At 45.9% G+C, this 17,336-nt stretch overlaps 1 protein-coding gene across 1 annotated transcript in view; it reads left to right on the top strand.

Moving 5' to 3' along the window:
* The window catches only part of HUWE1 (HECT, UBA and WWE domain containing E3 ubiquitin protein ligase 1), a gene marked incomplete in the record, with an annotated part of 5,008,559 nt that overhangs the window by 1,413,200 nt on the left and 3,578,023 nt on the right, over positions 1-17,336 (top strand). Inside the window, 1 exon segment of the mRNA XM_044079288.1 lies at positions 2,626-2,727. Within this exon segment, the coding sequence (XP_043935223.1) occupies positions 2,626-2,727 (102 nt within the window).

Genomic DNA, 17,336 nt, shown 5'->3' with positions numbered 1-17,336 from the left:
TAAAAGAGAGAGCTAGAGATATATATAGAGAGAGAGCTAGAGATATATATAGAGAGAGAGCTAGAGATATATATAGAGAGAGAGAGCTAGAGATATATAGAGAGAGAGAGCTAGAGATATATAGAGAGAGAGAGCTAGAGATATATAGAGAGAGAGAGATATAGAGAGAGAGCTAGAGATATATAGCATGTAGAGAGAGAGCCATGGCAGAGAGAGAGAGCCAGAGAGACATACAGAGAGAGAGCTAGAGAGATTACAGAGAGAGAGAGCCAGAGAGACAAGGGAGAGAGAGAGGAAGCTAGAGATATATAGAGAGAGAGCTAGAGATATATAGAGAGAGAGAGAGCTAGAGGTATATATAGAGAGAGAGCTAGAGGTATATATAGAGAGAGAGCTAGAGGTATATATAGAGAGAGAGCTAGAGGTATATATAGAGAGAGAGCTAGAGGTATATAGAGAGAGAGCTAGAGAGATATATATAGAGAGAGCTAGAGAGATATATAGAGAGAGAGAGAGAGATATATATAGAGAGAGATGGAGAGAGAGATATATAGAGAGAGAGAGATATATAGAGAGAGAGATATATAGAGAGATATATAGAGAGATATAGAGAGAGATATATAGAGAGAGAGATATAGAGAGAGAGAGATATAGAGAGAGAGAGATATAGAGAGAGAGATATAGAGAGAGAGAGATATAGAGAGAGAGATATAGAGAGAGAGAGATAGAGAGATATAGAGAGATATAGAGAGAGAGAGATATAGAGAGAGAGAGATATAGAGAGAGATATAGAGAGAGAGAGAGAGAGAGATGTGTAGAGAGATGTGTAGAGAGAGATGTGTAGAGAGAGATGTGTAGAGAGAGATGTGTAGAGAGAGATGTGTAGAGAGAGATGTGTAGAGAGAGATGTGTAGAGAGAGATGTGTAGAGAGAGATGTGTAGAGAGAGAGAGAGAGATGGCGATGTGTAGAGAGAGAGAGAGAGAGAGAGAGATGGCGATGTGTAGAGAGAGAGATGGCGATGTGTAGAGAGAGAGAGAGATGGCGATGTGTAGAGAGAGAGAGAGATGGCGATGTGTAGAGAGAGAGAGATGGCGATGTGTAGAGAGAGAGGGAGATGGCGATGTGTAGAGAGAGAGGGAGATGGCGATGTGTAGAGAGAGAGGGAGATGGCGATGTGTAGAGAGAGAGATGTGTATATTTATATTGCTCCCCATTTGGGGGGCAACTGACATCTGGGGCAAGAAAAACTGATGTAATGGTGTCTGCTGCATGTTTTATACCCCTGACGACCTGACATCATGAAAGAAGGGATAGCAACTGACGCAGGACTCAAGACTTTGTTAATCAGTCCAGCTGAGGGCAACCTGCCAGCAGATTACCCAAATGTAATGACTGCAACAGTGAATGCACTCTAACATCTACATTTATGATAAGTGTCAACAACTGTACATTCTCTTCTGGGGCAATTCAGTTCTGGGTAATTGCATCCATATATCACCTTTATGCTGTGCTTCCTGTACTGGGAACATGCATGTGATGAATTATGCAGACAAGATCTGAGGGCTTTTGTATACTGGCAGGGCATTGGGCTAGCCTTAGTATGGGATCCCTACTGTAAAGAAAACTGCAGCAGTGATGAGGAAGGACCTCTTCTGTTGTGCAAGTTTGTACTATCCTTATAATTGACCCTGGCATTTAGTTTGGTGAACGTACTCAGTTGTAGCTTTTGGAGTAGCAGGATCACTGGTGTAGTACAGGCTCAGTCAATTTTTCTAACCCCTTCTACAATAGGAAGGATTCAGTCTTTTATTTGGAAGGCACCGGCATAAACTTTTGCTAGTTTTAGTTGCTGAGTAGGCACACTTACTGGTGACCACTTAGAGGGTTGTATGGATGCTTCTTTTTCTTTTTACTGTGCATCCTACTGATTGCATTTTTGGGCGAGGCTGGACCTGCAAGTGGAAATGGACTGGAAATTGTGCTTTTTTGTTCATGGCTTCGCACATATTTTTTTTAGGTGTCATCCTGTTTCAAAGGGAGGTAACCATTTAAAAGGGGACTTAAAAATATGCAAGCGAGGCGGGGTACACTTTGAGTGGTACATTTGAGATTCCTTTGTCAAACTCAGCTGAGAAAGGAATATTAAACATAAGCCGTCTTAGGTTGAGTACCACATGTTATGAAGGATAGCAACAAACCTTTGTGGTTTTTGGACGGTTGCTCATACATCTATACTTTACTGTTAGCACTTGGTCAACTTTTCTGACATTTTCAGTTGTAGCATCAAGTTAAGGTTTATTACTCAAGAAAATAAAAATATCACCACCTTGTAAGTATAGTGGTTTTGTAATGCTGTATTTGCACATGGGAGGGTATGGTATTGCTTAACGCCTACTTCTGGTAAATTTTTGGTGAATCCTTTGAAGACTCATTGCTGTCATTTGTTAAACTGGTAATTTTTTTGTGAATTTTTTTTTTGTTGCGTGCTTTGCCATATTTCTGGTATGGTTGTTTCACAAACCCCATTTGAGTATTATAGCTTTTTGTAGTCTTTTTGATTGATTGATTTGAAATAGTTGCTAATGTTTGATGTGTAATATGTGCTTTTCTCTCCTTCTGCAAGGTGCACAGTGCATTCCACAGCGAGCAGCTCTACTTAAGTCCATGTTGAATTTCCTCAAAAAGGCAATCCAAGATCCTGCATTCTCTGATGGCATCCGACATGGTAATACTTTAGTTAGGTGTGAATTCTATCTTTTAGTCAATCAAGCATTTGTAAAAGAAAAGATGGTGTTTTTGGGTAACTGCGGATGTTAAGTTGTCAATCTCGCCTTCATTCTTGCTGGATGGGTTCGGAGCTGATCCTCGGCTCCGACTCTGCACTTGCTTAGCTTGAGAACTCCTTTTACCAGCTCGAGGCAACCCTATATCCCATGATGCAAGGCGAGACTACCCCAGATCTCGTTTGCCGCTTTGCAAAGAGGTCTCTTTTTTGCCAGCTCAGGTGAGTTTGAATTTTCAAACAATTTAGTCAGGGTTTTTTCACTCCCTTTCTTCTTATTAGTCAGAATAGTGTGTAGTTTTTCTACAGCCCACCCTTTTTCCCTTTAAACTTTAAAGTTAATTTGTAAAGTTAATAATTTTTTCAGTTAGGCCTAGGCCTCTCTTTCTTAATCCCTATCTGTGTGTGTGTGTTTTTGGGATTAATAGTGTGACTGTTCAGTGTGTGTGTGTGTGTGTGTGTGTGTGTGTGTGTGTGTTTTGTGCTTAGACTGTCTAAGGAAGGAAAGGTCTCAGGCTTCAAGAAGTGTGACTCGTGCTGTCAGAAGATGTCTCTGACAGACGGTCACACTTCTTGTGTTTACTGCCTGGGGCATTTACACCTGCAGGACTCCTGTGCTATATGTCATTCTTTTAGCCGGAGAGTCCTGCAGGAGAGGAGGAACAAGTTAATCCTCCGTGGCTTATTAAAGCCAGAAGGTTCACCCACTAAGACTGGGTCGAGTAAACCTAAGCCACCTAAGGTTCAGGCTACAGTGGTTAAGCCTTCCCCGGTGGCTCTGACTCCGGAGTCTAGATCGGCTCCGGCTGGAGCCGATCTTTCTTCCTCTGATGTGGCAGTGTCGGTTCCTACCGGCTCCGACACTCAGTCTACAGTTGCCTTGTCGGCTCCGGCTGGCGCTGACGTGTTATCCAGTATCGGAGCCGAAAAGCCTTCGGCTCCATCTGGAACCCAGAGGACGTCGGCTCCGATGGCTTCGTCCAAGAAGAGATCTCGGTCCCCTTCTTTGGAGTCGATCCACTCGGCTCCGAGGTCTCCTCTTTTGTCGTAACGGAGTCATTGGAGCCGATCTTCGAGATCTTCCAGGCTGTCTGACCACGATTTAGAGAGGGTGGTAAGCAGGCTGTTGAAGTCACAGGCACTAGCCAAAATGCTCCATAGCCTGTCTCAACAGACTTCGGCTATTGCTCTTTCCCTTGAACTTCCTCCTCCGACTCTCCTCCAGAGTTCAGAGCCGGAGCTACTCGGGACAGCGACCGTGTCGGCGCCGGAACCGATGCATCCCCTTTCGGCTCCGTCGTCTTCGGCTCCGATCTCCTCCATGAGACCTTCCTTGGAGGGATCCGGTCATCGAGTTTCCCTTGTCTGCTCCGAGGGGGCTAGTGGCATCGGACCCTTGTCCGACTCCGCTCTCCCTCTCGGGGCTTCGGCTTTGGTAAGCTCGGCACCGACATCGGCCTCTGAGCCTTCTCTCTCAGTGGAACCGGGAATTCCTGTCTCCTCGGAACGGGAGTATTCTGGTCTCCCTGGGAGGGGAGCCTTTGAGGTGATGAGGAGTGTCCTGGCACCTGAGCCAGGTCAACGGTCCATCCCTTTAGCTCCTGCCTCTTCGGTGCCTGTTGATGTCTCTTGCCAGCCTCTTGCTCTCAGGCCCAGGGATCCATCGCCCCAGGTTTCCCCATTGGGAATTCCTCTTCCGAGGTTTCTCCTGATCCCGCAGGGGAACCCCCGCGGAAGAGGACGTGTAAGAGGAAACACACAGACTCCCCTGAGTCTACAACATCTGATACCGACTTAGATGAGTCGGAGGGTTCCCCACGGTCCTCCTCTGAGGATGTCTCCTTTTCAGACATCCTTGAACTCCTAACAGAGGGGGAACTGGCCTTCCATTGACCCCTCCGAGGATGAGTCTGTATACCTGGAGGCTTTTGGATCCCGACCCTCAACCTCCTGGGTGTCGCCGCCTTTCGACCCACTTATGCAGGTAGTGGCTCGGAAGGCGTGGGCAGCCCCAGATTCTGTGGAACCTGTCCCCAGGAGGCCATCCAAATTTATTACGGCCCCTTCAGACAAGCAGTTTCTTTCTAAGGGCGTCTCTGTGGATGCTATGGTGGTGGCGGCGGCCACCAAAAAGGAACTTGCGGATCCTTCCGTGCCTGTCCATCCTCCTAACAAAGATTCTAGGACCATGGATAGGTATGGTAAGCGGATGTTTTCTTCAGCGACCTTTGCTATGCTCGCTGAACTACCTTTGTCATTTCACCAGACTTCAAAGAGATATTCTCAAGGAACTAGGTGAAGTGGTTCAGGATCCTTCAGCTGCTGGGGCTCAGGACAAGATTGCCTCACAGCTAGCAATCCTAAATTCTTTAACCAACTCCTCCATGCGGCTCATATCCTATGCAGCCGATGGAGCGAGCAGAGCCGCAGGCACAGGAGTGGCTCATAGACGTCAAGCCTGGATGCGGCTTTGTAATTTTGCGGACCCCTTTAAGGCGTCCTTCACCAATACCCCCTTTGACGGTTCGGCTTTGTTCGGACCTCAGGTGAAGGAAACCTTGACCAGGTGTGAGCAAGACGGCAAAACTCTTTCTGCCGTAGGAGTCCATTTTTCCACCCCTTCTAGACCCTATCCCAAGGGTCAGAAAGGAGGAAAGATGTGGTTCCATAAAGCCCAAGGAGCAGCGCCGGACACACGTGGTCAGTTTACCCCCAAAGGCAGAGGGGGTAACAATAATAGACGCCGCCCTAGAGGCAGGGGGGGGTCCCCAGAATCAGGGCAACAGGGAGCCTCTTCCTGATAAGCCCTTTCAGCATCCCTGAGGTGTTGCCCGACTCTCCACCCTTGGAGGCAGTCGGGGGAAGGATATCGCTGTACCCAGTAGCTTGGCGTTCCCTTTCACAAGACATGTGGGTACAGTCGATCATATCCGAGGGTTACAAAATCCCCTTCGAAAGGTATCCCGTACCTCACCAATCCCTTCCAGACATCTCACCCAGTCAAAGGGATTTGGCAATACAGGAGGTTTCAAAGCTCCTAGAAAAAGAGCCGTCCAGACTGTTCCAGCAGACCAAGTAGGATCCAGCGTCTACTCGAGATTTTTTTGGTCCCCAAAAGGACGGGAGATTGGAGACCTATTTTAGACCTGAGCAATCTAAACAGATTTGTCAAAAAGGCAAGATTCCGGATGGTCACGCTTCAGTCCATTCTGCCCTTTCTGGGCAAGGACAACTGGATGTGCTCGATAGACCTTCAGGACGCGTACTATCACATAAAGATACACAGGTGCTCCAGGAGGTTTCTCCGCTTTTGTCTAGGGACCAGTCATTATCAATTCAGAGCCCTGCCCTTTGGCCTCACTTCAGCCCCCAGAGTGTTTACCAAATGCATGGCAGTGGTCCCAGCTCATCTGAGACGTCAAGGATTCCAGGTGTTTCCTTATTTAGACGACTGGCTCCTCTCCGCCACCACCAAGCATCAGCTTCTTCAGAGCAGAGACTACACTCTGCAGCTTTGCAAACGGTTGGGAATATCGGTGAATTTCGAAAAATCTTCTCTGCTGCCTTGCCAGTCTATCACCTTTATAGGCGCAGAATTAAACACCGTCAGTATGTTAGCCAGACTAACAGATCAGAGAATTCTGGACATCCAAAAATACGTTCGGATCTTATTGCAGAGCAGCAAAGTCAAAGCCAGATTGGTTCTGAAGGTTCTAGGTCTTATGGCTGCGGCCATTGTACTTCTACCATTAGCTCGCTTCCACATGCGTCTTCTGCAGTGGTTGTTATTCACTCAGTGGTCATTCCAGAACCTTCCCATGAGGCACAAAATCTTGGTTACACAATCGTGCAGGACTCATCTAACATGGTGGATATCTTCCCCTCTACTTCATCAGGGCCGACCATTTGTTCCCCCTCCGGTTGCCACAGTCACTACGGATGCCTCTCTGATCGGGTGGGGGGGGCATTATCAGGGCAGGATGGTCCACGGGACTTGGCAACCCATCGAATACCATCTGCACATAAATGTCCTGGAGATGAGAGCGGTGCTTTTAATGTTGCAAGCCCTCAACGACTTTCTTCCCGCGGGGACTATTGCAGTTCAAACGGACAACATGTCTGTGGTCTGGTACATCAACAAGCAGGGCGGGACCAGGTCCTATCCTTTGTGTCGAGAAGCTCTCAGACTTTGGCAATGGGCAATCTCCTCTCATCGGTTTCTGATAGCAACGCACATCCCCAGCAGGTCCAACCTCTTAGCGGACAGACTGAGCAGAGCCATTCTCATGCCTCACGAGTGGTCTCTCAATCAATCGATAGTGGACGAGATATTTCTGAAGTGGGGCACTCCTTGTTGCGACCTTTTTGCTACACCCCAAAGCAACAAATGCCCGGACTTCTTCACCCTCTTTCCCCTACCAGGCCAACCCCTGAGAGACAATCTAACCCAGGATTGGCCCCGGGGACTTCTGTACGCCTTTCCCCTTAATTCCACAGGTCATTCAGAAAGCTACCGTTTTGAGAGCCAAGTTGATTCTCATTGCCCCTTACTGGCCTCGACAAATTTGGTTTCCGGCCCTACATCGTCACCTCCTGGTGCAGCCTTGGTATCTGGACCCAGTTCCGGATCTTCTGATCCACCAATCGGGTCAACAGCACCGGGCCATTCGTTCTCTCAACCTCACTGCTTGGTTGCTCCACTTCCTTCCCTAGCCAGGCTTCCTATGATCTCTGATCCTGTCAGAGATATCTTAATAGCTTCTTTGAAGTCGTCCACCAGAAGGTTTATGCTAGCAAGTGGCGACGTTTTTCCCTTTGGGCAAACTCCAGGCACATTGATCCCTTTACTGCACCTGTGCATTCTGTTTTAGATTTTCTGGCTGAAGTTTTTCAGTTAGGATGATCTTCATCAACAGTCAAAGTTCAAACTGGCGGCTATTTCCAAATATTATGTTGGCTTACAAGATTATAACATTGTCACATAGACTATGCAAAGCTTTTCTGAGAGGAATTTTTCTCCTAAAGCCTCCAATAAGACATCCTCCTCCACAATGGGATCTGAATTTGATGTTAGCATCCTTGATTTTACCCCCTTCGAACAGTCTGCTTCATGCTCCTTGAAGTTACTGACCTGGAAAACAGTATTCTTACTGGCTGTCACTTCAGCAAGGAGGGTATCCGAGATTCAAGCTCTCTGCATCCGTTCCCCTTACTTGGTTTTTCACAAGGACAGGGTATCCTTGAGAACAAATCCATCCTTTCTTCCCAAAGTTGTTTCTCAAACTAATATTAATCGATCCATCGATCTACCAGTTTGTTTCCCAAATTATTTTGACATAGCTGAACAAAAGCTGCATTTTTTTGGATGTCCATCGTCAGCTCAGATATTATTTGCATAGAACTAAACAATTCAGGAAATCAGATCAATTATTTGTCTCCTATGCAGAAAACGGGAAAGGTCTCCCAGTATCAAAAGTGACCTTGTCCAGATGGTTATCTTCCACCATTTCATACGTGTATTCGCTCAGTGGCAAGCAACTACCCTCAAAACTGAAGGCACACTCAACCAGGAGCCTATCCACTTCTACAGCTTTTCAGGATAGGCTACCCATTGATACCATTTGTGCAGCAGCTACTTGGGCCACTCCTCATACCTTTGTCTCATTACAAATTAGATTTGGCCTCCAGGGACAGAGCCAGTTTTGGTTCCACAGTACTCAAGAGTCTGTTCCATTGAGCCACCCGGGATACAGGTGCTAGGGACGCGGTCCCATCCAGCAAGAATGAAGGCGAGATTGACAACTTAACATTTAGAAGTTATGTACCTACCATAACGTTCCATGTTAGTTGTCTTCTCTCACCTTCTTTCTTGCGTCCCTCCCTCCTTCCCCCTGGCCTGGACAGATCTTGAAGAGTTTCTCTTTATCAGATTCACTCTCCTTAGTTCTTAGAGAGTCTATCTTAAGAACTTTTTGCCTAGTTCTTCCAGGCTAGTTTTGCTCTTCCTTTGGGATTAGTATTATTGGCAGGGTTATTTAGCTACCAAACGAGATCTGAGGTAGTCTCGCCTTGCATCATGGGATATAGGGTTGCCTCGAGCTGGTAAAAGGAGTTCTCAAGCTAAGCAAGTGCCGCGTCGGAGCCGAGGATCGGCTCCGAACCCATCCAGCAAGAAAGAAGGCGAGAGAAGACAACTAACATGGAACGTTATGGTAGGTACATAACTTCTAATTTTGTGTATGGAAATGCTCACTCAGCATTTGCACTGATGTGCAGTCAGTGTTGTGCAATTGAAAGTAACAGATGGTTTGACTAATATAGCTTTTTTAATCCTTGGTTTGTTCTGTGACCATATTGCAGTGAATTGAACTAGAAGCTATTTCATTACCTTCAGAGGAATTCATTTTAACAGTTGAGGATGCATTGAACTTCAGCCATTGGGTAAAATAATTCCAGCATTGAATTTTAGAACGCTTATGTGGAGTAACTCTCTCCCTTGTTTTGTGATGCTGAGCCTTGTAAAAGGACTTCAAAGGAACGGGCACCTTCTTCATCCCACATTATTTCTTGCCAGCTAGCTTGAAGGAATAGAGCTCCACTGTAGCTTGGTTTCTCTGATTACCCATCTGATGTACTCCTATTCCCATGTTGCAGTATTCATAACATGAGGGAGTTCCGCTCATAAGTGACTTGTGCACGTACTATCCTGTGAACATCTTGAAAACCAAAGACTAAAGCGACTAGCACTAGGTTTGGAAGGTCCTTAGGTCCATTGACTGAGCCCCTAAAGAAAAACGTGAAAAAGGTAAGGCCCAAATCTTTGGCTGCACCTCTTATCCTGGACATCCCTTTTGAGGCCAGTGAAGGCCTGAAGGTGCATATGGTGTCGGGTCCTCCTCTTTTGGCGGCTACTGATTTAGAAGCTGCTAGGGAGGGTTCCTTCAGAACGTCCGCAGAGGTATTGCAGATGTCTGTTATGGGTGGTAAGGGGGAATCGTGGCTCGTTCCTTCCAACTTTTGTCGTAGTGCCTCTCTTGCCCCTTCCATTGAAATTTTGCCGTCATTGGGTCGGACGCCCAGGCCTACATTGGCCCTTCCGTCCCATCCTAGGATAAGCTTTCCTCATGAAGTGCAATCAGTAATGTGTGTGTCCCAGTCGGGAGACTTCCCCAGAATGGCAGGCTTTTTCACAAGGGATTTTGAATGCCTTTCTGACACTTAGGCCTTCCACTTTGCAACCAGCTACTGCAGCATCTCCCCTCCACCTAGGAGTACACCTGCTGAACAAGAGGCCTCTGAAAATTAATCATCTTCAGATGAGTCCTTGACTTACTCAACTCAAATACTCTTGTGGGTTATGCCTCCCCAGAAGTGTATTTCAATGGTGGAGACTCCTGAAGAGGATATTACATTTGGAGAAACTATTTCTAGAATGAGATTTTTTTTTTTAAGTGGGGGAAAGCTTCCAGGATTCAGAAGTACAAAAGACTTACTGTGATATCTTACAAATAGATTATCCTGCTGCTTCAGCCATTCTGCCTGTTTTGCCAGTTTTCCAGGGTGCCTTTTTTGCCGCATCAAGAAACCTTGATTCACAACCTCCTGCTCCTTAAAGGCCAGACAGGCTCTGTAAAGTTCCTAAAGACTGTAGTTACCTGTACAAATGACCTCTTGCCGACCCAGCTGTGATGTCTCTCTGCTGATAAAACCACCAGATTACTACTCTTCACCAGCCCCCTTGCCTGCTGATAAGGACAGTAAAATGGAGATAATTAGGAGAAAGGTCTACACCTCTTTAGTCTGACTTTTAAGGCCATTAATTATCAGGCATACATGTCGAAGTATGATGTCCTATTCCTGTGATGCAGTATTCGTACTGTGGGATTTCTCACCTCAGGCGACCTGATGTATGCTCCTGTACAAAAGCTTAAACTGGTTGCTGTATGTGCGTGGGACATCACACGCAAGGCCATAAACTCGGAGACCTTAAGTGTGACATCTGCATGCACAGACCTCCGATCTTTTCAGCCACAGATATCACATTATTTGCTTTGTTCCTTCTCTAGAAGACTTCTGAAATGCCAAATACCCCATTGGGGAAACATTACTTTCTCTTTGCTTGAGCTTGGTTACTTGTATTTTAAATTAGCCAGTGTCAGCTAAAAAGGGCAAATAGCTTTGCTGGTGTCACATATTGCATAAGGATACACACAAGCGTTGCGTCTTTTGTCTTGGGAAGGAACACTTATCATACTGAGTGTTCCATTTGCCAATCTATTGTACCGAAGACCGTCTGCAGCTGTCTGGCTGCACTAACATTATATTTAGAGAACCAATGCCTCAAAAAGCTTGTGCTTAGAATGGATCCAGAGTTGGCCGCTCCGACTGAACCACTGTGGGGAAAAAAGCTAAAGTTTCCAGGCCTACTTCCGTTGCCTCTCTGCCATCAGACTTCTTGTTTAGGAATTGAGGGACATCTGACAGGGCTTTCTACTTTGGCTCCCACCAAGGAAGCCTCTTCAGAAGTTGAGGTCTGCATGTCCACGAAGGTAGTCTAGACATCGGTTCCGATGTGGAGGGGGAACCAGATGTAGTCGGTTGGCCTTTGGATACTCCTATTCCTGAGACTCGAGCTTCTGTGCCTAGGCCTTCTCCCAAACCAACGCCTACTAAATGTAAACAGAAAACTAAACATCTGACTCCTACCCTTGGAGTCCGACTGGCAGTCTTTCACCAGTTTCTTGATGCAGGCCTTTATTGTGCTTAGGTCCACAGGCTATACTCCCTCCACTATCCCTGTGCTCAGCCCTAGGCCAGTATCTGCCCACGAAGGAGCAGAGGGCCTAGAACCTTACTATTACTCTTCTGAAAAGTCCATTTCTTATGCATCCCAGATTGCCTCCCTTTTGGAATATTGGATACCAGATGAATCTGTTGAAGGGGACTTGCCACCAGAGGACATTACCTTTGGTGAAACAACTAAGATGAGAGTACTTTAATTGGGACACTACTGAGATGACTGACACCCAGAGGAGGTATTTTGAACTCCTTCATGTAGTCTCCCTCCCCATCAGCCATCCCACCGATCTAGGCTGCAGGATCAGGACAGATCTCATGCAGGCCTTTCTCCCACAGGGGAAAGTCCATTTCTTCCCCACTCGCTTTCAAAACCTTTTTTTGGAATCCCAGGTTTTTGCAAGACATTTCCTTTAACTCTTGGGGCTTATGGCAGCCACCATTCCCATGCTTCCCTTGGTAGGAATGCATATGCAGAAGTTGCACTTGTACCTAAAGAACATGTGGTTAAAACACCTACACTCTTTAGAGAAGAAAATCCCCTTCCTGCCCTGTTTCAAATTAGAGATAAGGTGGTGGATTCAAATCGGAGATAAGGTGGTGGATTCAGCAAACCCGTCACAACCTGGGAATGCCTCTCCAAATGCCCTCCCCAAACCAGTTCATCTACACAGATGCTTCAGAAGTAAAGTGGTGTGCCACCCGCAAGGACTTCACAGTTCAGGAAATTTGGAGTCCTGCCCTTCAAAACAAACATATCAGTTTTAGGGAGATGACTGCAGTTCTCCTAGCCCTGGAGACTTTTCTTCCTACCCTCCACCTAGGACACCATCCAATATTCACAGACACCACAGTCATGTGGTACGTCAACAAACGAGGAAGAACCAAAGCCTACCTCCTTTGCAGAATAACCTTACAGGTATGGGAAATTGCCTGCAGGCACAACCTCTCCCTGCAGGCCTCAATACTCTCTCAGGACAACAAACAGGCAGATCTTCTAAGCAGAACATCATCTGCACAGCACAAGTGTATGCTGAACAGGGAGACCTTTCTAGACGTTGTCCACTAGTGGGGAACTCCAAGTGGATCTGTGTGTCCCCCCAGAACAGACAATTGAAATTTATGCACCAAGGATCACTCCCCACTAGCCTGGAGGGTAGATGCCTTCAGCATTCCTTGGAAGGGACTGTTTCTTGCGCTTTTCCCCCCTCCCTGTAATTCAAAAGGTCCTACTGAAAATCGGGAAGGACAAAACAAAGACTTTTTTGGTGACCCTTACTGGCCAGGACAGCCTTGGTTCCCCCTACTTCACACTCTAGCCAAGGGCAGTCACCACAAGTTATCCCACAAGGTGGACCTTCTCGCACAAAAGGGAACCCTAATCCATCCTTGCCTACGAATGTTAGCACTAATACTCTGGGTGATGAACTTCTAATTCCTTTTAAACACCACTATTCAGAGGATGTGCGTACAGTCGTGAGGGAGGCCAGGAAACCTACTAGAAAATCATACTTGTCAAAATGGGAGAGATTCTCAAAATGGTGTCTACATAAAGACAGGGACTTCTCTAGACCTTACATGTGTGTGAACTCATTAATGATGGCCTTTCTTACATCTCCGTGAAAGTACATCTTTTAGCCATCTCTTGCTTCTAGACCTCCCTGTACTATCCAGGCTAGATGTTACTTTTCCTGAGAGGGGTCTTACACCTCAGGCCACCTAGAAAACCCATTCCGCTACCCTGGGATCCAAGTTTCGTCCTGGAGAAACTAACACTTAGCCCCTTTGAACCATCTAGCAATGCTACTTTACAGCTCTGTACTTTTAAAAGTGTACTGTTTGTTGCCATCACTTCTGCCAGGAGTGCCAGAGTTACAGGAGTGCCAGAGTTACAGGTACTCTTGCCCTGTAAACCCCCCCCCCACACACACACACACACACACACACACACACTGTCTTCCCCAGGGACAGGGTGATCTCATGCCCCTAACCCTTCCTTCATCCCTAAGGTAGTAAACGAGCTGTCCTTAAATCAATCTGTTCACCTGCCTACCTTCTTCCCCTCTCTAGCTAACGAGTGAGAAGGACTCTCCATTCCCTGGATGTTCACAGACTACTTGGATTCTACCTAGACAACACTAAGGCCTTCAGAAAATCTGAACAACTTTCTCATTCCACCCCAGGGATATCGGCAAGGCAGTCCCCAAGAAAACTATCTCAGGATGGATCAGAAAATCCATTCATTTCTGCTACTTGCACCATGGCAAAGCTTTACCTCAGGGGGTGACGGCTCATTCCACCAGTGGTATGGCTACCTCCAAAGCCTTCCTCAAAGGACTGGACACAGCTTCCGTTTCAGAAGCTGTTGCCTGGTCCACTATCCACACCTTCACCAAGCACTACAAACTAGATCAAGTCTCCAGAGCCAGGGCAGGCTTTGCTAGTACAATCCTGCATGGGTTTCTGGAATCTTCCACCTCTTTCGCCACCCTTCTCTCTAACTAGCTGTGGTACTCTCCCACAGTAAGAATACTGCAAGATAGGATTATAAGGACATAGAATAGTTGTGTAAAATCTTACCATAACCATAGATGTTCTTGTCTTCCATGTTGCAGTATTCCATCCCTCCCACCTTCCCCATGCTTCACATTGGACTATTAGCCTAGCTCTTAGGAAGCTCTACTCTTAACCAAGAGCAACAAGCCAGCGTATAACACCTGAATCATCTAGCTGCCAATCACTTATTCCTCTCTTAAGACTGTATTTCTGTCCTTCAAGTTCTGAGATATGTATATGCAGACGTCATGTTTAAAGTCCCTGGTTATGGCCCTACAGATGACTTGGAGACATCATGGGGGGCTCACTTCCAGAACCTCCAAACATATGGGAATTGGCATTCTGGATCCAAGGACAGGCACATCAACTGGAAGGAGCTCCTGGCAATTTTAAAAGGCCTGTTAGCCTTCAAGGAAAAATGGACACCAGGTGTCCTATTAATCAGGATAGACAATATCACAGTTAAGTGGCATTTAGAAAGAAAGGGACACATTCTTACTCCCTGTGCTGTCCAGCAATGCAAATCTGGGAAACAGCTCTGTCTGTGGGCTTGCACCTGATGGGACACTACCTTCCAAGAGTTCATAATCCTCTGGCAGACTATCTCATCAGAAACTTGATGGATCCTCACAAGTGGCATCTGCATCCAAAAATCTTCCAGTTCATAGCTAAAACATTGGGAATTCCACAGGTGGATCTCTCTGCATCCAAGGAAGAATGCACACCTGCAAAATTTCTGTACAAAGACAGACTGGAGACAGCTTGTAAAGCAGATGCCTTCTCCTTCCCTTGAACAAAGCTCTTCATTTGTTCATTTTCCCCATCCCTGTTCTTCCTTGGGTTCTGCTCAATGTAAGAGAAGAGGGCGCAAGAGCAACTCTTATAACTCTGTACTGGCCCAGACGATATTGGTACCCCCTCCTCCTCTAACTCCCTCAGAGTAGATCTCCTCACCCAGAATAACACATTGTACACACTAATCTGCAGACCCTCAACTGTGCAGCATGGATGATCCCACAACAAACCACAATGGTGTTAGTATAAGTAAACAAGTGCTAGATATCTTCAAAGAATCTAGAAGGCCTAGCACCAGGAAATCTTACTCAGCTAAGTGGAAAAGGTTTTCTATTTGGTGCAAAGATCACTGCCTTGATCCTAAATCAGCACATTTCCAGCATCCTAGAATACCTTACTGGTCTGCTGAAGCAGTGACTCTCATTCTTCCATTAAAATCCATGCTTCTATCTCTGCACATGTCCTTTCACAATTTTCTTTTTTTTCCATCCACTTTTAAAACATTTTCTTAAGAGAGTAATTCACATTAGACCACCCAGAAAGAAACCTTTCCCTCTTTGGGATCTTAATTTTGTGCTAGAGAAACTGACCTTTCTAGCAGGAGCTTCTGCTGACCTAAGGTTCCTGACATGGAAAACAGTTCTGGCCATCCCCTCAGCCAGGAGGGGTTCAGAGTTGCAGGTTCTCATGGCGGTGGAACCTTTCCTTATCTTACATAGGGATAGGGTCTCTGCCAGAAACAATCTATCCTTTATGCATCAGGTGGTCACTGATATGTCTGAATCAGGCCACCCATCTTCCTACCTTCATCCCCAATTCACAAAACAAAGGGGAGATGATTCTGCATTCCTTGAATGTGCACAGCTTCATTTCTGTCTGGGCAAGACGAAAGCTTTGAGAGTGATTTTATTTATTTTACATTTGTTGACTGGGATAGTCCGACTGGGTATATGTCCATTTTCAGTGGAGGCCCAGGGAAAAAAGCTCCCGATAACGCACAACATAACAGATGAGTCAAACATTTACAAAGCCCTCTAGTAGGTACTCAGTCTGCACAGTTTGTAATAGTGCACAAAAACATCAGGTTGCAGCAAGCTATTATGATCAAGAGATGCGTACAATATTAATTTAAGTAAGACATTTAATAAATAGTGATTAATCAGGGTTAGTACAGGGACAAAGCCAGTGCTCTTTAAAATACTGTTTGAGGTCTTTTTTGAAGAGACTTAAAGAAGGTTCGAGGGTAAGGTTAGGTGGAAGTGAATTCCAAGTTTTACCAACTTGCAAACGGAGTCGCTGGCTGAGTTAATTGTTTGTGGGTTTGGACCAACTGTTTATTGCATGATTGTAATTGCTCTGAATTACTGTATGGCTTAATGATATTTCTGAGTGCTGAAGTATTTTCAGGGTGATACAGAACTGTGTGCTACTATAAGCTCATTGAACAGAAGTAGGCTAGGCAGTTCTAGCCACCAGAGAAGACTCAGGTTTTGACAGTGATGTGTCCTGTATGTTGAGCCTGTGGCAAATCTGGCACTATGGTTGTAACAGTGAGAGAGCATACCAAGTTCAGTTTTTCTCAAATTGGAGAGTATGGAGTAGGCATATAGAAGGATAGAGAAAGTAGGTGTGAGCGGGCGATTGCAGTCCTAGCTAATGGAGTTAGAAAAGGTTTGCTTCTGTATAATGAGCCAGGCTTCTTAATGGTTTTTATAGTTTTATTGATATGCAGATCAAATTTGAGATTGTCCATTATTACTCAGCAAAGCTTAGTATGGTCATCTAGAGAGAGAGAGGTACCGTTGGATGTTATGTAGAAGGAAAATGGGGTGGATTTACTGGTGGTGGTAAAGAGGAGCAGTTTAGTTTTCTTGGTTTAACAGACTGTGATTAGAGAGCCAAGTTTTAACGGTTCAATGTGTTTTGTGTTAAGGTTTGCAGGTCTAAAGGGGAAGAGGCTGTACAGATCAAGGTAGAATCGTTTGCATATTGAATGCAGGTTGCATTAGGGATGGCAGTGTCAAGGTTGTTTATAGAAAAGGGTAGGGGACCTAGAATAGAGCCCTGAGGGACGTCAACGGTGAGAGGTAGCAGGGTGGACAGTTTGCCCTTGCATGTAATACAGCCTATTGTCTGCCATTCATGTAGGATAGGAACCACTGAATAGCATGGTTATCTAGGGAGATGGATTTTAGGGAATGGATGAGTATTTTGCTGTGGACCATATCATAGGCCTTCGACAGGTCTAGAAAGAGGGCTGAAGATAGCCTGTTCTTATTTTGCAATATGGTATTTGTAAAAGAAAGGAAGGGTGGAAGTGGTGCTGTCATGTTGCCTAAAGCCATGCTGAGAGGTGGCAAGCAGACCCTTCTGAATGAGAGTCCATAAGCTGCTTATGAATGCAC

The sequence above is a fragment of the Protopterus annectens genome, chromosome 8.part0, assembly GCF_019279795.1.
Source record: "Protopterus annectens isolate FY-2018-M chromosome 8.part0, PAN1.0, whole genome shotgun sequence".
NCBI classification, from domain to species: domain Eukaryota; kingdom Metazoa; phylum Chordata; order Ceratodontiformes; family Protopteridae; genus Protopterus; species Protopterus annectens.
Note: the sequence above shows the minus strand (reverse complement) of the source record. Positions and strands in the feature narration are given on the sequence as shown.